Source organism: Juglans microcarpa x Juglans regia, chromosome 6S (genome assembly GCF_004785595.1).
Source record: "Juglans microcarpa x Juglans regia isolate MS1-56 chromosome 6S, Jm3101_v1.0, whole genome shotgun sequence".
Classification (NCBI taxonomy): Eukaryota; Viridiplantae; Streptophyta; class Magnoliopsida; order Fagales; family Juglandaceae; genus Juglans; species Juglans microcarpa x Juglans regia.
Window position 1 is genome coordinate 14,585,343 of NC_054605.1, and position 22,617 is coordinate 14,607,959.

Here is a 22,617-nt window from a genome sequence, read left to right on the forward strand (position 1 = left end):
ACGTATGAAACACGACGTTAACACATATAGCTATATATATATATATATATTGTCCAATTATTTGTCTTATTTGTATTCATGCCACAAAATTAGTGGCTCAAAATTGGTAAACAGCTTGATTTGTACGTCTGATAGGTACAAGTCCTGCTCATGCTATTTAATATATTAAGAAATTGCTGAAATTAATTAATCTCGGGAACTTAATGTGATCACACATAAAAGGATTAATTTTTTACTTGGGAAAAACGCTAAAATTAATTATTGATTTTCCCCATGAAAAAAGAAATGGATGTTATGGCCTAAGATCATATATTACCAAAGCAATATTGTGGCTTACGTACTTGCTTGCGTATTGCATATTTAGAATATTATTTGTCATTAATTTGCAACATACAATAATATGGGACTTAATTTTATAAGGTTGTATTGATTGAAATAAAATGATTTTTTTTCCTTACAAATTTGCCAAATGGCACTTGCACAAATGATTTTAGCTGGCAATATCATGTCACATGTATTACTTGGATTAGGAATCTAAAGGTTTTCTAAGATAATTTCATGATGGAGTTTTATATGCATGATCTTACTCTTATAATTTAAACATATCCTATTTTTAAAGTACTCGTTGTATTAAGTTGTATACTGATGTGACAAACTTTTGCATAATTTTCTAAGAGCTGGTTTGGTTTACACAAAATTAAGCCATCTCATCTCATATAATCATTAAAAAAATTTTAAATTTCTACACAAAATATAATAAACAATTCAACTTTTTTAAATTTTAAAATAAAAATTATATTAAAAAATTATATTATAATAATATTTTATTCAACTTTTAACAAAATATTTTATTTTATCTTATTTAAACTACATAATCAAACGATGCCAATTGTCATAATAAAGTATTCCTAATTTGATTTAAATGTATAAATATATTTATACTTAATTTGCAGTTAGTAGATTAGACACTCAATGAAAGAAGCACAATGTGAGCATACATACACAAAGGCAGATATTAATATTGCTTGAATTGGTGACTTTCAAAAAACAGAAACTCTTCCAACAACTCCTCCATCATTATCATCATCATTTTTCAAAAACAGGGAAGACATGGTTTCAGCTTCCCCTAGGACTTGCTGACTTTTGGTCTCATTTCTTAATAACTCTTGGACAGGTGTCTCCCATTATGTACTTGTGATGTTATAGTTGACAGAGTTTTCCAAAGCAACCATTCAAAGGCATGGAAAGTGAAAGGAAAACTAAAAGGAAAAAAATAAAAGAAAAAGAAGTGCTATTCAGATGTATTTTCAAATTAATGCATTCATCATGCATGCATGTATTTCCTTATAAATACATGACAAAGTGGGAGAACAGATTTGTCTAATTTTGTGGATACTGCGGATCTTCATATATATATATATATATATATATATATATATATATAGCATGTCGATGGTAGTCCATCTCCATTAATTAGTCTTAATAGCTAAACCATGTCCACTTTGTACACTGCTCTGTACTGGATCCCCTGAAAATGACCTCATTAATGGATTGTTTCTGCTATTTATTAATTAAATGAGTTCGAATTTGTTGCTTTCACTTACCAACTATTAACTTTTTTTTTTTTCATTCTTTAAAAATTTTGAACTTTTTTTCCTAATTTTTTTTTTGTTGGTTTCTATGTCTTAGACTAGTGGTTAATCTCTTTTGGGATGATGGAATCAGTCAATATAATAGGGCTTGCCCTCCTTTTTTCCTATTAAGCCCTCTTGATCCAACCGGATACTCATAGTTTAGGAGCTTTATCAATTAAGTTTAAGGGTTAGTTTGGATACAAAGGTATTTTCGGATATTTTCATATATCTCCTTCTTAAATATCATTCAAATACAAAATATTTTTTAATTTTAAATCTTTTAATTTTTTCATCTATCCAAACACAAAACTAAATATAATTTTCCCAAACTTCTAAATAAAAAACAAAAAAATAATACAACATTTTTAAATTTCAAAATAAAAATAATATGAAAAAAATGTTTATAATATTTTTATTTAGTTTTTTTTCTCATTTTTCAAAATACAATAAAATATCTTAACTCAAATCATTTCATTATAATTCACAAACCATCTCACTACTATTCACGTTTATTCTAAAATATTCTAAGTGTTCAAATGAACCCTAAGCCTATGTCTTTCAATTTGGCTGGTTTGGTTACACAAAACCAAACCATTTCATTTCATCTCATATAATTATTATAATTTTTTTAAATTTTTACACAAAATATAATAAACAATTCAATTTTTCTAAATCTCAAAATCAAAATAATATTATAATAATATTTTATTGAACTTTCAACAAAACATATCATCTCATCTCCTGCTCGACCAAGTTTTCCAACTATTTGAATTAAAAATCAAACGAAAAGGGCAGAAACATTTGATTTGGTTTCATTGCATTGGACATCATCATTTGCAAGAACAGTTGAACTTAAAAAGTTCTAGGGCTCTGTGTCAAATACCCTCATTTGCAATAACAGTTGCAATCAGTTAACTGGTGTGTTCAAACAATATAGAAAAACAAATCTTACAAGGCAAAAGGCAAAATCCAATGAAGCTTTTAATTACGATACAAAAACAAAAAATAAAAAAATAAAGGGCAAGTGGCTGTTGCAGAGCTCAACCCACACGAATTATTATATGTCGACCATTGTACGATTCAAACGAGGCTTCTCATTGTTGGAGATCCAAATGGACACCAAGGAAAAATGTTACAAATGAAGGGTAAAAAATTAAAAAAGACAAATCGCTTATACATGTGTTTATTATTACAAGGTAACTCAAATGCCATGCGGAGCAAAGGAAATACAAATTTGCACAGGAGAATTGTTTTGCCACGGGATTGCTCCATAACCAGCATGCCTAACACAAGCATTCAGGAAAAAGCACCAAATTTGATATATGCTGCTCATAGGGTTAAAACCCGGTCCCAGCTAAGGTCCTGTTCTTATCAAAAGGTACCTGAACTTGCTGATTCTGGAGGTTAAATTACTCCATTCTCATTCTCTAGCCACTCGGCTAGTTTCGCTAATTGCATCATTGAAATATCACCAATCAAACAGAAAGCTGCTCTGGAAATATATCCATATCATAAACCTGATTTAGAAGCTGCAGTCTGAACAATTTTAACTTAGCAAATCTCTGAACAAGTTAGGATTTTGACTTGATGGAGTCACACCCATCTGCCTCACGAGTGCATCCTTTTCCAAGGAATCTTTAGCATTCAGTCCCTTTATAGATTGTGTTGGAAGTGTGGTGCCTGCATGAGTGGTGCTGAGAGTTGCATCTAATAACCCAGCTGTGAAATTGACACCGTCCCCATTGGTTGGCAAAGAAATTGCAACACTGCTGCTATGCCCACTAGCAGGTGTCTTTCCATATAGTGCAATAATATCAGGTGATTCAGTAGCACCAACTGCACCATGATTTTCTGTCGAACTAACTTGAGTTGGGTCAAGAAGCCCTTCTAACTGCTTGAATGGATCCACAGATGGAGTAGTACTTGGAACAGCTGGTTCACCCAAGTCAAGCAAGTCCGGAGGAGGTCGATGAATTGTCTTCTCCACTGTCACTTGATTGGATACAACTGCTGACTTTGGTGCCTGAGACTTCCCTGCAGCATGGCTACCTGCCTTAGTGACCTTATGGCTAGCCGAAGTAGGCCTCTTCTCAGTTTGAGATGATCCCCCAAACAATGAAGCTGCAAGCTTCTGCTTTTCTGGAGAAATCTCAACTCGTGGTTTCCTCGAATCATTAGTTTTGTGTGCTTTTGAAATTACACTGCCTTCAGCATCTACTTGAGTGACCCCATTCACTGTATTCTGGGAAGTAGAACTTGAGGTAGATGGCGCAGAAGAGGAGTATGCTGGTCTACCCCACTTTTTCTGAACACCATCAAGTCTTAGCTTCAATTCTGATGACCCTGCATCTGATACAGATGGCACAGTAGCAACCTGGTGGGTGTCCCTAGAATAAGCTGGCTCAGATACTGGAACAAGTTCAGTTGAGGGCTCAAGTGAAGCAGTATGTATTCTTGATGGCACTGGGGGCTTTGGAAGCTCATATGCCTCAAACCTAAGACCATGCATCGAAGCTTCAGGCTGGTCTTGGCTTCTGAAGTTGATGGTATCCGACATGCCAGAGCGCTCAGTCTCAGGAATGTAGGGCTGAGCACCATTTTCCAGTGACTGTTGGACATAACTGTTTAGGAACGAGAGGTTTTTATCTATCTGCAAGGAGAATTCAGAGACATTAGGAGTGAGCATTGAATAATGTCTATAACATTAAAACGGATTGATCAAGCGGCAAATATCACAAGTCTGCCAAAACCAGCCAAGATGCTACATAAAGATGCTTGGATGCACCGCCATATGCAGGAACACGAGTTTCAGCCTACCATTCAACTACCATTTAATCGCTCAGATATTTGTAGAGTCATTTCCACCAAGAAAATTGCCACTTCAGTACCCTCCACCTTAAGAAAACTAGTTCATCTGACTACCGAGAACTCAGAGCGTATCTCTCAAAAGTTTTTTTATTCAAATCTAATAGTATGAACATACTTGAACCACAGTTTAATCTTAAACGTGCCATACCAGAAATGAGAAACAGACCATAGCACTAGCAAACCCTGAAGTCTTTTATCTTATGGTAAGGGGGTAAGTTGGACAAAGTATATACACTTCCATCTAGCCAACCATTGCTTTTGTTTTTATTTTTTTATAAGTAATCAAGAAGTTTTATTCATAATAATAGGCAAAGCCCAAGTACGCAGGGAGTATACATGAGAAATACCTAGCTATAATTTATAACTGAAAGAAGAAAGTCATGGACATTAAGTCCAATAGCCTCCACCCAAGAAAACAATGTTTTAAAGAAAAAAACTTTCGGCTCCTCCATTGTTCTCTCTTGGTTTTCGAAGCTTCTATCACTTCGCTCCCGCCAAATACACCAACACATACATATGGGGACCATTTTCCATATTGTTGCAACTTGTGAATTTCCTCGAAGGCCTCTCCAGCATGCTAGAAAGTCCACCAATCTGCCGGGCATGACCCATGATAAAACCAAGTCCTGTAAAAAATTCAGCCCGCATGGTCCTAGCCACCTCGCAATGTAAAAACAGATGATCAACTGATTTACCATCTTTCTTACACATGTAACACCAATCCAATACCATTAATCGACATCTCCTTAGGTTATCTGTGGTGAGAATTTTGTCCAAAGCTGCTGTACAAACAAAAAAAGCTGCTTTTAAAGGAGCTTTGGTCTGCCAGATGCTCTTCCATGGGAATGTGAGCCTGCCTGGGTTCAATAAAACTTTGTGAAATGATCTGATCGTGAATTTACCTTTCTTGGAAGGGCTCTAAAACATCCTATACATATTGCCCTCGGTCATACGTACGGAATATAGAGACGCATAGAAGTCTGAAATAACCTCCAACTCCCAATCTTGGGCTGCCCTAGTGAAGTCCACATTCCATTGAGTCCCCCACTAGAAAAAGCCAAAATGTCCGCTATCGCTGCATCCTTTACTCATGCTAACTCAAATATGGCAGGGAAGGTGTCTTTGAGACTACGTTCACCACACATTTATCATGCCAAAATCTGACGCGAGAGCCATCGCCCACAACAATATGTGTATGTCTCCTGAAAGTCTCCCAACCCTTCCTAATGTTTTTCCACAAACCTATCCCATGTGAGCCGCATACCTCATTCGAGCACCAACCATCCCATGCTTCCCCAACCTGTGCATCAATGGCAGACTTCCACAAGGCCCCCCTTTCTTGTTGGTACCGCCATAACCATTTACCCAATAAGGCTTGGTTGAACTTTGTCAATTTAGGAATATCCAATTCACCCCCAGAAAATGGAATGCACACCATGGTCCAATTGACCAGATGGAACTTGACTCGTCCCCCAAACCACTCCACAAGAAATCGCGTCGTAGCTTCTCAATATGGTTGGCAATCTTTGCTGGGAAAGGGAACAGAGACAAAAAATAGGTGGGGAGGTTAGAGAGAGTACTTTTAGTCAATGTGAGCCTACCACCTTTCGATAAATACAACATCTTCCAAGATGCCAACCTACACTCCACCTTCTCAATCATAGGATTCCAAATCTGTTTTGATTTGAAGGAAGCACCCAATGGTAATCCAAGATACTAAAGAGGTAAAAAAGATACCTTACATTCCAAGAGAGAGGCTAGAGCCGCTGCTTCGGGAACATTCCCCACCGGCACCATTTCAGACTTTGAAAGATTAACTTTCAAACCCGAAACGGCTTCAAAACAAAGAAGTAGGGCCCTCGAAGATTGGATATGCCCGAGATTTGCTCCACAAAATATGAGTGTCATCAGCAAACAGCAAATGAGAAATATTAAGAGAATCAAAGTTACCATTCCCCATCGATAAACCATATAGAAAATCACCTTTCACAAGACCTACAATCATCTTACTTAGGGCTACCATGACGAATAGGAAAAGTAGGGGAGAGAGCGGATCTCTCTGTCTCAATCCACGAGAGTCAAAAAAGCCCGTTGGTGAGCCATTCACCAAGATAGAGAAGAGGACTGTTAAGATACAAAACTCTATCTATTTCATTCATCTATCTCCAAAACCGCATCTTGCAAGTAAATAAAGCAGAAATTTCCAATTAACATGATCATAGGCTTTTTCCATGTCTAGTTTGCAAATTAACCCAAGTTCCTGAGATTTGAGACGTCCATCCAACACTTCATTTGCAATTAGAACCGAGTCTAGGATTTGCCTACCTTTGACAAATGCGTTTTGTGGCTTCGAGATTAACATCTCCATCACCGTACTCAGTCGGTTTGCTAGCACTTTGGAAAGAATCTTATAGACCCCAGTCACAAGGCTAATAGGACGATAGTCACTAACATCCACTGACCCCACCTTTTTTGGTATGAGTGCTAAGAAGGTAGCATTGAGACTTTTTTCAAAGTTAGCATAATAATGGAACTCTTGAAATACCTGTATAAGGTCACCCTTGATCACTTCCCAACAAGTTTGAAAGAAACCCATGGTAAAACCATCAGGGCCTAAGGCCTTATCACTAGCCATGCCACGAATGACTTTGCATACGTCTTCTTCTTCAAAGGGCCTCTCCAACCACCCGGCACACTATTGATCTAAAGTTGAGAAAGTCAACCCATCTGCTAATGGTCTCCATGGTTGTTGTTCAGATAGGAGATGTTCGTAGTACTATACCATGTGATCCTTAATACTTGGTTGATCCAAAAAAACTACTCCATCAACCATTAATATATCTATAGCGTTGTTCCTCTTACACGAATTAGCCACCCTGTGAAAGAACTTTGTGCATCTATCTCCCTCCTTAAGCCATAAAGCCCTAGATTTCTGTCTCCAAGAGATCTCTTCCATCAATAATGTTCATTCGAGATCTGTAACTACCTGACTCTTGCGAGCTTTTTCAGCTTTAGTGAGAATTCTTGCCTCCTCCACACCCTCCAAACCCTATAACTCCTCCATAAGGGAACGTCGCTATAATAGTATATTGCCAAACACTTGTTCATCCCATAACTACAAGTCGTGTTTCAATGCTTTTAGGTCTCGTTTGTTTTCGCAAATGAGATAAGATGAGATGAGTTGAGATAAAAGTTGAAAGTTACATAAGATATTGTTAAAATATATATTTTGATATTATTTTTGTTTTGAGATTTGAAAAAGTTGAATTGTTTATTTTATTTTGTGTAGAAATTTAGGAAAATTGTAATGATTAGATTAGATGAGATGAGATGAGATGAGATGAAAAGTTTTGTGAAAGTGAACGAGACCTTAGTTTTCTTGCCAGAATGAAGCTTGGAGATCCTTGGAACTCATACAAGGACCACCATTGCCCAACCCTGTCTACAAAACCGTCAGATTTAAGCCACATATTTTCGAATTTAAAATACATCCTGCCTCCTTGGATGCCTCCACAGTCCAAAAGGATAGGGAAATGGTCAGAACACACTCTAGGTAGTCGTCTTTGAGTTACATCAGGAAAATGTAACTCCCATTCTGGAAGTAACAAAAATTTATCAATTCTTGACCAAGATGGGAGTTCTTGAGTGTTGGACCAAGTATACGAGCCTCCCGTTAGTGGGATATCCATAAGCGCCTATTTTGAAATGACGTCAGAGAATTCCCTCATAGCGGGAGTGATGTGGGGTGTACCTGACTATTCACTCGGGAAACGAGGTACATTGAAGTCTCACCCTATACAACTTGGTAGCTCCCACCAACTAAGGAGTCCCGCCAATTCTTCCCACATTAATCTTCTTTCCAAGTCAATATTAGGGCCGTAGACTCCTGTAAATGCCCATCGGAACCCATCTTCTATATTTACAAAGGAGAACGCGACAGTGAATTCACCCACACATCCCTCTACTCTTTCCACCACCCTTTTATCGAACATGATAAGAACACCACCCGATGCACCTTTAGAAGGTAGATATGACCACCCAACATGATGCCCTCTCCACAAACTATGAATTATTTGCCTTGTAGTTAGTTCTAGCTTGTTCTCTTGCAAACAAATGATATCACCCTGCCATTATCGGAGTAAGTTTCTGACTTGGAGCCGAACAGTTCTTGTGAACTTTGGCCTGAGATCACCCTGCCATCTAGCCAACCATTGTACCATCTTCATGATGATACTATCCCAAATAAATTTGGCCTTGATGGGATCTTACATATAGTGTACATTCTTAATGGTTCCATGCCAGTAGCTTACAGCATTATATCATAAGATCACAACATCTGAAACATGGCTTGAATGCTCAGTCACAAGGATATTAAACAATAAGAACTCAAAATAATAACATACTCTATGTATAATTCTACTTTGTTAAAATTCTTGTGTACTTTGTTAAAATTTTCTTATAAAAAAAAAAGAAATTCTTGTGTACTTGGCTTCGCCTATTTACTTGATTTAATAAAATCTTATTTTACCTAAAAACATAAAGAAATCAAAAAATAGAAACAAGAGGAACCTAAAATAGAAAATGCATTATGAGAAAAAACACTTAAAGATCAATAGATAAATAATTTTTTAAGACTATCAAAGAAGAAGCAATTAAAAGGCTAGACCCCTGCATAAGATTTGAAATTAATACAGTTCTGCAATTACCTCTACATCTTCAGACTCTTCACATATGCTCCGTGTACTTGACTATTGACTATTTTCTATCATCAATAAAATTATTATTTACAGATAAAAAAAAAAAAAAAAAAAAAAAGTTTACCTCTACATCTTCACAACTTGCATCTGATGGTATAATATTCTCGACAGCATGAGCATCTAAGCAAATAACTGCTTGTAATTCATACGCACGTTGCTGCAAATCTGTTGAGTGGGAAGCTGATAATTCTTCAACCAAGGATTGACACTATGTCAAGATGAAAGAGTTATTAGTCCAGAAAGTCCTCCAAAAAGCATAAGAACACAATAAACAGACTGAGATTCTAGTAACGTTTGTGAATATAATGAAAAGGTATGACAAAAATCCCAAATTCTCTAACCCTAAAGACAGGTGCAAGGATGCTCAAGCATATGGTGCAAGTCAGTAGGAAGAACTAAGATTCATAATGTACAACTAACAACAATCTTATACAGAAGCACACAATTATAGAAGTTAGATAAATATGAGAAAGACAGAGAGAGAGGCATTTTGGGACATTTCACCAGATGTTCCAGGAATCTCTACCAAGATTTTTAGTTCGACCCTGAAAACACCTCAGACCCAGCACATATAGCAGAGGAGCACCCTCTCTCTCTCTCTCACTCTCACTCTCTCAGTCATTACTTTTATGTCCTGACCATTGATTTTAGCGAATGCCTTAAATGTATTCTTGCCGAGGAGGTTCAAGATACTTATTATAGTCCTTAGGACAAATCTTGAGAATGTAATTGATGCAATCAATATTGTCACAAATCAAATTATAAATTGGAAGACTATTTTCAAGTACAAAATGCTTCTCTTGATTGAGGTTCTCCTTATATCAGCTTCTTTAGCCTTTGATTACTGTTTGCATCAATCCCTCCATCATAGGAGGAACAAGATCAACAAAAAATATTAAAAGATCATCTATAAATAGTCCAAACATAAACTTCAAGCCAGGAGCTAGATTCAGATGTTAGCAGACGTACAGAACCGCTAAAAGCATAGATTTCAGTTAAGATGGAAGAAAGACTTTGATTTTAAGCTTAACTGTTTGAAAAACATACCTCATGTAACATATCCAATTTTCTTCCCGCTGCTATTTCAAATGCATATATTTTCATGATTGCTGTAACTGCATATGCCTTCAAAGGAAGCAAAAAATCATGGCCCAGTTCAAGGGAAAAAAAAAAAACATAAAATGTTGAAGGTGACAGTTATTGTATAAAAGAATAAAATAAAGGCATACTTGGAGATGGATCAATCACTTTCCTTCTCAAATTGCTTCATAAAACTTATACCCATCATTTTTTTATGCTTAAAATTTATATGCAGCATTGAACAACTCAAAACACAATATGATTCTTGTTCTTCAAAAAATACACTTTCTAAAGAATGAAGATTTCTCGCTTCCATTTCTCAAAAGAAAAAAAGATTCTACTCTGTTGTCGAATATGCGTGTTCCTCCTATATGCACCCTATGTACCTGGGTAGCAACCCTTTTGCGCTTTTAATGAAATTGACTCATCAAAAAAACAAATATAACCTTAATTAACAAAACAAATCTTCATAAAGTCAAAACATGCCAGCCAATGGTAACTTAAGTTTCCCTATACAGAATTTTTCGTTTTATATGGGGCAAATTTTATTCAAAGCACAAAGTGGGGCACAACCCTAGTAACCAGAAGTAGACAATAGGGAACAATTTCCCTATACAGAATAAGCTGAGGAATACCTTAACAGTTTCATCATTTGAACATGCCTCTGCCACATCACATAATTTCCCAGTAATATAAGAAGCAGAATACTTCCCATCAGCTGTTCCATACTCCCCCAAAACCCAACAAATGACCTATAATCAGAACTACAGATTAGGATAATAAACAAAGGCATTCTTCAGCAACATTTGTATGGAGGTGAACAAATTAAAAATGAAACCTAAGTAAGACAGTGTGTACTTGAAGAAATACAGACGGAAGCTTTGGCTCCCCGATAATGTGCAAATATGACTCCACCTGCATTTCCATCGATAAGAAGAAATGATGAAAAACAAGAAATAGTGTGCACTACATTCTTAATTTATCTATCAAAAAAATGGTGTGCACTACATAGCTGAACCAACTTACATATACATATTTGAGCTCCAATCTGCATTCAATAAGCTTCTAATAGTTTATTGATGCACACACGAAAAAAATGGGAAGGTGAATTCTTGCATTAAATCCTGTCTATTAAATTTATTTGTGGACTGTAAATTTAATAGATAAAGAGAGAGAATAAATAAGAATTTAATACACCTAAAACTTCTGTAACTGCAATCTACTTACCAAAAAAATTTCTCTTAACTGCAATCTACTGTAAAGTAATGGATAATACACGATACCCAACAAAGCTTATTTTTAAGGAATAATCGAGTGAATTATATACAAGGAGAAAAAAGAATTATATGTCATAACTGCTTTCTTTGATAACACAAGTTCGGATTTCCAAGGTTAGTTATATCTCTCTACACCACTTTAGGTTACATTAGTTGGGTATTAGATGATGGATGGAAAAAAATGATCAAGGATTATATTTTTGAATCTTATGTGACCAGAAATTCTTGTGTAATCAGAAATTCACGTGATTGAATGACATGAAGATTTAGTGCGCATGTCTACGTATGCGTGGATATACATATATACACACATACACAAAATATTTACACACAGGTGTTATATATGGATCTAATATAAATATACTGTAGATTAAATAACATACAGCAGACGATCTCAGCTGACTATCAGCAGCATCATCATCCTCGCCAAATCCCTCTGCAATTAACCGCATCAAGTTGTGTGCCACTTTTACATTCACCAGATCTCCGGCATGCTCGAATACTTTATTCATGGTCTGTGGAGAATACATCAAATATAAAGACACACACACATACATAGACAGTCTAAAAAGCTAAGGCATCATCACAATTACCAGGATAAACCAATGGTTACTGGGTGCAAATTGCTCTGCAAGCTCCACACATCGAGATGCTATATAGGTTTTGTAATGATTATCATTAATGCTTATCATGTAATCAATCATTCGGTCCACAATCACTTCAACATTGGAGGACTTGGTCATTTTATACAATAGTTCAAAGGTTTTTCTCTTCAGAGTATCGTCTGGGTCCTGCATAAAGCCATTCCAACATCTATTAATATAAAAGATACACAGTTTGCAAAGAGAATACAGGCAAATTACTAACAAAGGCATAAATGGACAGGAAGCAATACAGACATGCCTCCTCATATCCTAGATTTATCCATTCATTCAGCTAAAATATATCTCCAAGAAGAAAATTAAATGATTTAAAAATTATAAAAAAACCACGAAAGAAACTTTGCCCCTTAGCTAACATAACAGAAGCTGCTACTCCAACTTCATTAAGAACGAAATGCAAAGGCAGAAAAAGAATCTGTTTCAGTATTTAATAGCACAATATCTCTCACCTCTAAGCAGTCAATCACAGCGAGTTGGTGTTGTTCAGCTATCTCAGGACTCATCTTTATCAATCGACCAAGGGAATCAATACCCATATATTTCAAATTGTGACTGTCACTCTGGCCACAAGATCACATTATAATTACTTGAGTGATTCCAGGTGGAAGCTAGAGCGATAACAGTGAGAATAATCTGCTAACTTAAAGGTGCAAAACACAATGCACAAGGCATACCTTCAAAAATCTGGAAATAACATCAGCGGCAGCTTCTAATAATTTAGGATTGGGATATATAGAAGACACACAGCATACGCACTCATAGAGGACAGCATTTCCTATGTTACTTGATGAATCACACTTCCTGAGTATGTCGCCAACAACAGTATACATATTTTCACTTGCTTGCTTGTCACCACTTCCCAGCAATGCCAGAATTTTCAGCAACCTGATCTGCGTGAGTAAGTTATGATGGCTGAATTAACCAGATGTGAACTTTAAGAATAAAATAAAAACTTAAGGAAATGTTATATCATTTTGAAAAATTGGTTCTGCATGTGTAAAGGGAGTATAGAATCTATAGGCCACATTTTACTAAATTGTGAGATTGCCTATACATTGTAGAATGACGTTTTGTAATGACTCAAGTAAAACATTAGTCATTCATGCATGTAGCCAAAAAGTACAATTGAGGTCATAATTGGAGCTCCTTGGAATCATTACAAAAGCCAATAACTTCTCCCCCAGGCAATGTGCAATCTCATTTACCACCCTCACATAAATGTACTGTGTTACAATCACTTCCACTCAAATTCCATACAAGCTCTTCAAGCCATTCTATTGTAGCATGTTAGGATAACCTCTTATACCATTTGTAGCAAACCAAAAAAAGTGCAAGCCACATCTAAGGTTGTACTCCAAAAAGACTACTCAAAGCTACAATTGGAACACCTTAAAATTATAATTCAACATGGATCTAAATCACAGCCTCCCACAAATGAAGTTTATAACAAGAAGACCCAAGCATCTCTAAACTAACTTAGGAAGTAAAGTAGTGGACGGATTTGGGTGTTCAAACATCTCTAAACTAACTTTGGAAGTAAAGTAGTGGATGGATTTGGGTGTCTTATGCTTATATCTTATAAAATAGCCAATAGCATGCAACATACAAACAAAGAAAGGGCGAGGAGGAGATACCTGAATAAATGGAGCTGGCATCTGATGATAATCATAATTCTTTGGTAATCTGCGTTCTGCTACTTGTTTAAGAATGCTTACAAAGCTTACAACTAAATCCTTATAAGAATGAACTTCTATGGTTATAAGATCAAAAAGAGGGCAAAGAGTTGCACCCATGACCCCAGGATCATTATCACAGAGCCTCTGGAACAGAAGACAAGAAAATTACCATAAAAAATAAGAAAACATTCCGATACTAAGGCAGAGCATAAGGAGAAAAAGACAAGTATAATATTGCTTAAATGCAATTTGTATAAAACTAAATTAATAACCCTATCAAGGCAGACCTGCTGAAACCAAAACCGAAAAGCCTCATAGAAACTTTACGGAAATTCTCGTCTACTACTAAACACAGATTGCAATACTTGCCGATTTATTATTTCCTTTTTCTTACATATTTTTACATGAAGTGAGAAAATAAAAAGCTCGTTGTTTTAGTTCCCTATTCTTTTTTGTGGAGTACATGGGAGCTCTTATTGCTCTTTCTTACAGTTAAACTGTGACGAGAAAAATCAGTGCATGCACCTCAGTTTAAGGAATTTCAATATTAATTATGATCCCTGTTTAACTTGTCCCGAACGTTATCTCACAATGCCTGCTTTATGAGTCCTATACTCGCCTCTGATCCTTGAAGCGTGTTGTTTTTTGACATGTACTTGAGTTCTCATATTCAGAAACTGCTACTTCTATTTATTTAAGCTTGTGGGTATTAGTCTGAATCATTACTCATTTTTACAACTTTAGTTAATCGGTCAAGGACGAAGATAGATTGTGTAATCAACCGAATAGTCGGAGTAGATCCAGTGATATCACTATCCCTAGAACCCAGGATCACGATTAGCGTTCACCATTGCCTGAATCAAATTTACGATTTCGTTACAAGTACCCACCTTGCGGAAATTAGAGACGAGGTGGGAGACGGAAGAGGGGGACTTTTGGTAGAATCGGTGAAGCGCCATGATGGCTTTCTTCCTGACGGCCTCCTTGGAGTGGGAGAGCAGGTCGACCACCTGCGGAAGCACGGCCGGAATGGTCTCCTCGTTGATCAGCCGGCAGACCGCATTGAGCGCCGCGCAGACCACGAGGTAGTTGTCAGACCTTAGGTCCTTCTGAATAGTGTTTACGATAAGGATGATAAGGTCGTGGTCGTCGTTGAGGAAGAGAGTGACGGCGAGGTAACCGGTTCGCTTGAGGAGGAGGGTGTCGTCGTGGGTCATTTTGACAGCGTGGATGTAGCCGAAGGAGGCATCGTGGCCGAGCATCTCGAAGTAGACGAGGCGGATGATGTACTCCTTCATCTTGCGCTTGGGAATGTCGGGTTCGGAGATGCGACGCTTGAGGGTTTCGATCTCGTGGAGTACGATGCGGTCCTCCTCGGCCTTGGATCGGGCCTCGCCGATGGACTTCACCAGGTCCAGGAACTCCTTAGACTGACCAAACCCCCCTTGAGAACCCATGGCCAGCTCCCTACCGATCGTCTTCAGCTGCTCCATATTGCAATTCAAATCCCAATTTTGCAATCAAAGCCTCTCCGTTAGGGTTTGTCTGGGATCGGAATCGGAAGCATTCAAGAAAGAGCTTCTTGTTTTAGATCTGGAAAAGTGTAAAGAGATCTCACAGAGACGGATACAGAACAGTTTTTGTGTTGGAGACTTGGAGTGAAACTGAGAAAACGTGGCGAAAGAATAGTTTCAGGAATGAAACTGGTGGCGGTGACAGAGTTTGTTTGTTTGCAGCACGAAACATGAACGTATACGGGGTTGTCGGGTTCGACGTTCGGATTGGTGGAGGAGCCAATGCCTCCTCAATTCATCATATGGGATGTTTCTTTTTCTTTTTTTTTTTTTTTCCTTTTTCCTTTTTTTTTTTTTATAGAAAATTACGCTTGGTTGGTTGGTGTCTTCAAATCATCTCTCCTTACCTTTAAAATTTTAAATATATATTTGCAATATTAAAGTCTATAAATACGGCCTAATTTTAAAAAAATAAATAAATAACTACGAGATTCACATAAAAAATAATTAATTTTTTAATAATAAATCTTATTTTTTTTCAAAATGATTGTGCGGCGCTTACACACTCCACAAATGTATCTGGCATTACTCTTAAAATTTATCAAAATTAATACAAAAAAATTTTAAATTATAAAAAAATAGAGTAAAGCTATATATAGTTTAAGTACCGCGTACTTATTTTGAAAATAAGTGAGACCTATTATTAAAAAATAATTTTTTCACGTGAGTCCCGAATTTACCTACTTATTTTAAATGAGAACGCAAAACTTACACATTTTAAAACTATAAATATCATTCATATAAAAAGTAATATTTTGCACTTTCATTTTATTCTAATAGTAAGATAGACCAAATATATATATATATATATATATATATATATTGTCTTTTAAGGGACTTACAATATTATACGTCTTAAATTTATATGTAACATTACTATAAAGTAATATATTTATTATACTAGCTGATTAGTTTTTTTAATTCAGAATATAAATGCATTATTTACTGTGATATCCATTAAAATGTCAAAAAATTTAAAATCTTATTAGTTGACGGGTAGGCCTTCACATCTTCTATATCATGTACCTTGGTGTGTCAAGAAGTGATTTGCAAATAGATTTTTCATTGACTCGCGACTTTTTTTTATAGGTAAAAACACTTAGAATAATTAAGTATATTTTTCAAAAATGTTTTCTTCTTGTTTGTTTTTTAAATCAAAGTTCACCTCACTTGTGAAATAAGAGTGCAATTCAATGATATCTTTACTTAGGTCTAGTTTAGTTTTACAAACTTTTCAAATCATCTTATCTCATTTTATTTTATTTTATCTCATCATAATATTCAAAAACCATTCAACTATAAAAAATTTTCAATTGCAGATTTTCAAATTTTTCATCTAATTATTACTACTTTCTCAATCTTCTATACAAAACATTAAAAAGCAATTAACTTTTTCAAATTTTAAAACAAAAATTATATTATAACCATTTTTTAATTTTATAGTTTTTGTTCAACTTTTCTCTCTTATTTTCTAAAATAAAAATTTTAATTCTACCTCATTTGTTTTCGCAAATTAGTTGAGATAAAAGTTGAAAGTTAAATAAAATATTATTAGAATATATTTTTTTAATATTTTTTATTAGATTTGAAAATATTAAATTGTTTATTTTATTTTGTATGAGAATTTAGAAAATTTATAATAATTAAATAAAGTGAGATGAGTTGTGAAAAGTTATGAAAATAAATGAGAGTTCAAATCATTTTATTACTTTATATAAATTATATTATTATTATTTAAAAATTTATCATCTAATTTTATTTCATTTAATTTTATTTTATCTGTATAATTAAATGATACTTTAATGATCTTTGCCTTCTGGGAGAAGAAAAGGAGAAAAACAAAAGCCAAAATACAGCCGGTGGCGGTGGGCCTTTTAAGAATATGGTTCTATTTTTTAATTTTCAATCTTATATAATTAATTTTTGTCCATAAATAATATTAAATATTAAGTAAGGAATTAAATTTCACTCAAAATATGAATAAATTTATTTTTATTTATTTTATGTAATTAAAAGGTAATATTAAAAAAAAATCTAAAGGTACGAGATTCTCTGATACGTAATAAAACAACACTTCAGAGTTAAGAATAGAAACTTTAGAAAGTTATAGAAACGACACGAACCGAAGGAAAGATTTTGTTCCGAGAGAGAGAGAGAGACAGAGAACCCTGATCGCGTGTTTATGGCGACTGAGTCTGTGGGGGCAAAAGGTCCCTCTTCTTCTTCTTCTTCTTCCAATGGCGGGGCATCATACATAGGGAGCTTCATAAGCCTGATCTCCAAGTCCGAGATTCGCTACGAGGGCGTCCTCTACCACCTCAATGTCCACGATTCCACCATTGGCCTCAACAACGGTGCGCCACCTAATCCTCTACTCCATTTTCGGAGGTCGCATATTATATGTATTGATTTTTGGTAGTATATTTCGCGAGACTTTGATATATATATATATATATATATATACTTTTTATATTAATTCGTTACATCTGTTTTAAATTTGTTATGTCGCGTTTGTATATATTATTTCTCAATCTTCATCGGTCATTCATTTGTTTCTGTAGCGTCTTTGTCTCAAATGCATGATAAGCTTTCTAGTTTTTGTGATGCACAGGCCTATAAATATGTGTTCATGCGTGCTTCATGCATATGCACACATGCATAAATGTATATACATATATCTGTGCATGCGTTCTGTATTTACTTATAGATGAGATTTTCTAGAGGCGAATATGGAGAAATCTTGACCAAAAGCATGGTAAATGTGGCAAAACAATTATTTAATGTGCAGATGAGAATGTATGATCGAAGCCGTTTGTGAGAAATGATACCTAGTTTTGGCGTGTTATGATGCAGATACCCTATGTTTTTGGTCATTTTTGCTTGATAGAGTTCTGGTGATTTAAAAGTATTGCTACAATAATTCCGGTTTATTGGTTTGCTTAATTAAATTTTAATTTAATAAAGATAATAGAAATCTTAGGTTTATTTTCTTGTGGTTTCTGGAATTGCTTCAGATGATAAGGTGCAATGCTGAGGCCTTTATTCTCATTATTATTATGTAACTGGATGGCTATAAATAGTCATTTAATATACTCGGGATTTTCTTGATTTATTGAAGTTCAGGTTGTGATTTTTTGTGTAATCTCTTGTGTACTGCCTGCATACTTGAGGTTATCCTCTCATTCTTGGTAGTTTTTTCATACTCAAGAAATAAAAAATATAATATGGGTAGGAGAAAAGTTCTGACTTCTTTCCTTTGATAAGTAAGATAGGTGAAAAGTGACTTAAAAAATACTAAACAGTAAGACACCGATTGTGGGAGTTCTCTTAAGTGAAGTCTGCCATTTTACACTACTGGAAAAGGAACATAAAAAAATGTTAGTATACATATTGATGCAGCAGTGTTTTAATCTGATATGCACAAATTTGCTTGCATTCCTTAGTCTATAGTTTATAGCACGGCATAAAATCTGTTGTTCCATTTACTTATCAAAAAAAAAAAATCCGTTGTTCCATTTAGATAAACTTTCTCCTACTATGTTGCACTTTCTTGAAATCTTTCCACTTTAACGTCCTGCCTTCTGTGATTTTTCAGTTAGGTCTTACGGAACGGAGGGGCGGAAGAAAGATGGCGCACAAATTCCACCAAGTGATAAGGTGTTTGAGTACATTCTTTTCCGAGGAAGTGACATTAAAGTAAGTGAGAGTAACTTATTTTCCTTTCTCAGCATGCCTCCTTATTTTTTATTCTGGAAACATATTTATTTGTTGCTTCTTTTGAAAAATCTTGTGAAACAGAGAACCATTCTGTAAACATATCCTTTTTTGTCACTTATAAAAAAAAAAAAGGAAAAACGTATCCTTTTTTCTGGAGCATCATAGGAAAAAGGCGTTAGATGCAGACTAGAATACCTCACCAGGGAAGAAAACGTTTTGGGCCTGAGCTGAAAAAGTTATCACCGTACTTTTTCAAGATGTGAGAGTACTTATAACCTCAAAAAACAACACTGACTTACTTTGGGTGCATTTGCATCAACTTTGAATTCTCTCTCTCCCACTCTATATATGTGTGTATGTATGTATATCCCCTACAAAACACATGTTATTTTTGTATTATTGTTGAGGACATTTGATAATAAGTTGATGATGCTTTCTGATTCTCACCAAATGCTTGTTTTGATAAGTCCCAAAATTGTGAGAATGTTACATTTTCTGCTTGGCACTTTACATGTATAAATTTATATTGAACATATACTCTTCAGGACTTGCAAGTCCAGTCCTCCCCACCCGCCCAAACAGAAGAGCAGATTCACGGTGATCCTGCTATCATACAGGTACTACTTTCAGGAGATTAAGCAATTCAAGTTTTGAAGTGTCATCCAGAAAAACAAAATCCACCCATATATTTGATTTTCTTTATGTTTGCAGTCACGCTATTCTGGGATTGATTCAAGTTCTTCATCAATCTCTTCAACTGGGGTTAAAACTTCAACAGAGTCAACTCAATGGAAAGATACCCCTGCTTTGACGAGTAGAGTCTGTCCTGGTGCACCTTCTTCATATCAATCTGTAACCCAGGTGGGCCCATTGGATCATTTACCTACTTCAGACATTGCTGGTTCCCCATCTTCTTCAATGCAGATGTATTGGCAAGGCCACAGTGGAACACCAGTCAGTATTTCCAATGCTCCCCATCAACCTATATCTTTTCAGCCACCATCTACTGGATCATTTCCATCGACAATGCAGAGTTTATTGCAGGCTCCTCAAATTCAGGCATCTACAAACCTGAGCCTGCTGAATACATCAGAATTTGGTGGCCCTGTATCTTCATCTATTTCTTCTGCTTCTGTACATCCACACTTGTCACCCCCTCTTTGTCCAATACAATGTTCTGCTTCTCTTGATATCCCATCCTCTTTTTTCATAAAATCATCTTTACCACATTCTGCATCCATGACTGCTCATAGATCAACTCCATCTTCTTTTGCTTCATCTTGCATAGATATAAACACCAGTAAAGCTCAAATTGGTGGTAAAGCTATTTCTGACCCAAGATCAGTTCTTCCTATCTCATCTATGCCTTGTCCTCCATCTTCATTGGTGGATTCTTCAGGGCCCTTGCTAACACCACGTCCATCATTGTTAATTTCGGATCAGTTAACAGAGTCTAGACCATATGCGCTTTCTTCCATGCAGAAACTGTACCCTGATAAGAGTGGTTTCAGTGCTCAAACACTGACACCATCTAATTCCCTGCCATTAATTTCTACTTCAGTATCTCAAGCACCTCTTTTGCCATTGCCGACATCTGCACAACAGGTAGGTTCTCCTGTTTTTTTTGGCTGGCGACTTAAAATTTTTATTCTATTTTTGAAAAAATTGTTTTGACTTTAGCATTGCATGCTGTTTCGACTATTCATTATACTTGTATTTAATTTCTTGGGTGCCTTTACAAGTTGATGAAACAGAACAAAGAAACTGGAAATGAAGGCATCATTCATTATAAATATCAAACCAAAAAATTAATGCCATCTGGGAAAATGAACCTAATCTGTCAATTGTAGATCTATCAACTTTTTCTTGTATCTATTTCTAGCTGCTAACTTGTAAGTAGGTATTCTTTTTGAATATTTCCTAGTACTTGGGCTTCGCCTATTTACTTGATTTAATAAATTCTATTTTACCTATAAAAAAATTATAGATCTATCAACTTGGTTGGGGTGTGATCCATGTCTCTATGGGGCCTTTGTATTTCCATTGTTTTATACAATTCCCGCTCATTTCAGATCATTCTTTCGACATTTTTATACTAAATGTGAATGATTGATATTTGAAATAGAAAACACCTTTGGTTCCCACGTGTGGACCATTTTTGCATAGATAAATTCTTATAAATTCTCAAAATCTGAGTATTTTTTTATTGATATCTTCTGCAGTCTAAGCACTCAGCTGCACAATTCACTGAAGAGTTTGATTTTATTGCCATGAACGAGAAGTTTAACAAGGATGAAGTATGGGGTTATCTTGGAAAGGCAAATGATAAAACAGTGGTAGTACAAGGTTATGCGGCCGATCAAAGCTTGGCGCACAGAGAGAGTCTTGGCCTGGTGCCTAATCTTAAGGTAGGACTTGCAATGTTGCTAAATACAAGCCGGATCTTCATATTCTTTATATGTACTTGAGACAAACAAGACAAATTACGTTGTGTGGTTATCATAATCTACTATCTCGTGCTACTTAAATGAAAACATTTTATTTCTTCTCCATGCAGCCTGCGTATAATAAGGACGAGTTCTTTGACTCAATTTCATGTAATTCACTCAACCGGGGAGCTAGGAATGCACATAACAGGTTCTCTGAACGAACCAAGCTGAATACTGAGGTTTGTTAACTTTTGTGTTTTTTTAAATATTTCATGAAGTGAAACCATGAGAAATGAGAAATCAACTATAAAAATAAAAGTTGATGGATGCCACCATATTTTCTCTCTTTTACTTTTGCAGACATTTGGCAATTTCCAGCAGAGGCCTAATGTTGGTTATGGTGGCTTTGCTGCCGGACGTGGCGAGAATTATCACGCATCATATAATTGGGGAAGGGGATATGGCTATGGTGGAAGGGGTGGTGGGTGGAACATGCCCTCCTAATTCTATCTGAAGCTCAATATTATTCACAGGTCCATTGTTTCTTTAGTTCATCACATATCTACTACTTTTTTTACCTTGTTTTCAAACTCACCTCCTTTTTTTACCTTCAGCTTTATGATAATGGAGCCTAGGATAAATGACGGGAACGTTGTTGGGGTTTCATCTTGTAACGGTTTGTCAGGATTACTCTTTACGGCGGTTCATGTTTTTTCTGCCCATGAGCCAGCCTTTTTCAGCTTTATCTTTCTAGGCAATGTGATCAAAAAACAAATTCGTGGCATGCTGCCATATGGATAGACTGATGAAATCTCTTTTGCTCTGTTATTCTCTGTTGTTTCCTCCATTAATGTAACACATATTTTAGTGGTTTTTGCATTCATGAATAGAAAGGAAAATCATCATAGTATTGCTCACGATTCTAAAAATTATAAATTTAGCC

General features: G+C 35.7%; 2 protein-coding genes across 2 annotated transcripts; one reads left to right on the forward strand and one right to left on the reverse strand.

The window, feature by feature from the left end:
• Nucleotides 1–2,665: 2,665 nt before the first annotated feature.
• On the reverse strand, nucleotides 2,666–15,744 carry LOC121237012 (AP-4 complex subunit epsilon). Its single transcript, XM_041133564.1, has 11 exons — nucleotides 14,845–15,744; nucleotides 13,913–14,098; nucleotides 12,953–13,168; nucleotides 12,728–12,838; nucleotides 12,210–12,407; nucleotides 12,000–12,131; nucleotides 11,198–11,254; nucleotides 10,975–11,091; nucleotides 10,307–10,384; nucleotides 9,324–9,467; nucleotides 2,666–4,284 (listed from the first exon to the last, which is right to left on the reverse strand). The coding sequence occupies exons 1-11, from the start codon at nucleotides 15,445–15,447 to the stop codon at nucleotides 3,181–3,183; spliced, it is 2,946 nt and encodes a 981-aa protein (XP_040989498.1). The 5' UTR covers nucleotides 15,448–15,744; the 3' UTR covers nucleotides 2,666–3,180.
• Nucleotides 15,745–17,614: 1,870 nt separating this feature from the next.
• Nucleotides 17,615–22,591, forward strand: LOC121237015 (decapping 5-like protein). Its single transcript, XM_041133566.1, has 8 exons — nucleotides 17,615–17,882; nucleotides 19,124–19,224; nucleotides 19,791–19,862; nucleotides 19,957–20,850; nucleotides 21,468–21,653; nucleotides 21,803–21,913; nucleotides 22,035–22,207; nucleotides 22,289–22,591. The coding sequence occupies exons 1-7, from the start codon at nucleotides 17,711–17,713 to the stop codon at nucleotides 22,176–22,178; spliced, it is 1,680 nt and encodes a 559-aa protein (XP_040989500.1). The 5' UTR covers nucleotides 17,615–17,710; the 3' UTR covers nucleotides 22,179–22,207; nucleotides 22,289–22,591.
• Nucleotides 22,592–22,617: the final 26 nt, after the last annotated feature.

Excerpts from the sequence above, each read along its gene's own strand:
- LOC121237012 (XM_041133564.1), bottom strand. The coding sequence starts at position 15,447 with ATGGAGCAGCTGAAGACGATCGGTAGGGAGCTGGCCATGGGTTCTCAA. Across the intron at positions 14,099-14,844 it reads TCGTCTCTAATTTCCGCAAG|AGGCTCTGTGATAATGATCC; the intron begins GTGGGTACTTGT and ends CTTCTGTTCCAG. Across the intron at positions 12,839-12,952 it reads TTATTTCCAGATTTTTGAAG|AGTGACAGTCACAATTTGAA; the intron begins GTATGCCTTGTG and ends TCTTGTGGCCAG.
- LOC121237015 (XM_041133566.1), top strand. The coding sequence starts at position 17,711 with ATGGCGACTGAGTCTGTGGGGGCAAAAGGTCCCTCTTCTTCTTCTTCT. Across the intron at positions 17,883-19,123 it reads CACCATTGGCCTCAACAACG|TTAGGTCTTACGGAACGGAG; the intron begins GTGCGCCACCTA and ends GTGATTTTTCAG. Across the intron at positions 21,914-22,034 it reads GAACCAAGCTGAATACTGAG|ACATTTGGCAATTTCCAGCA; the intron begins GTTTGTTAACTT and ends TTACTTTTGCAG.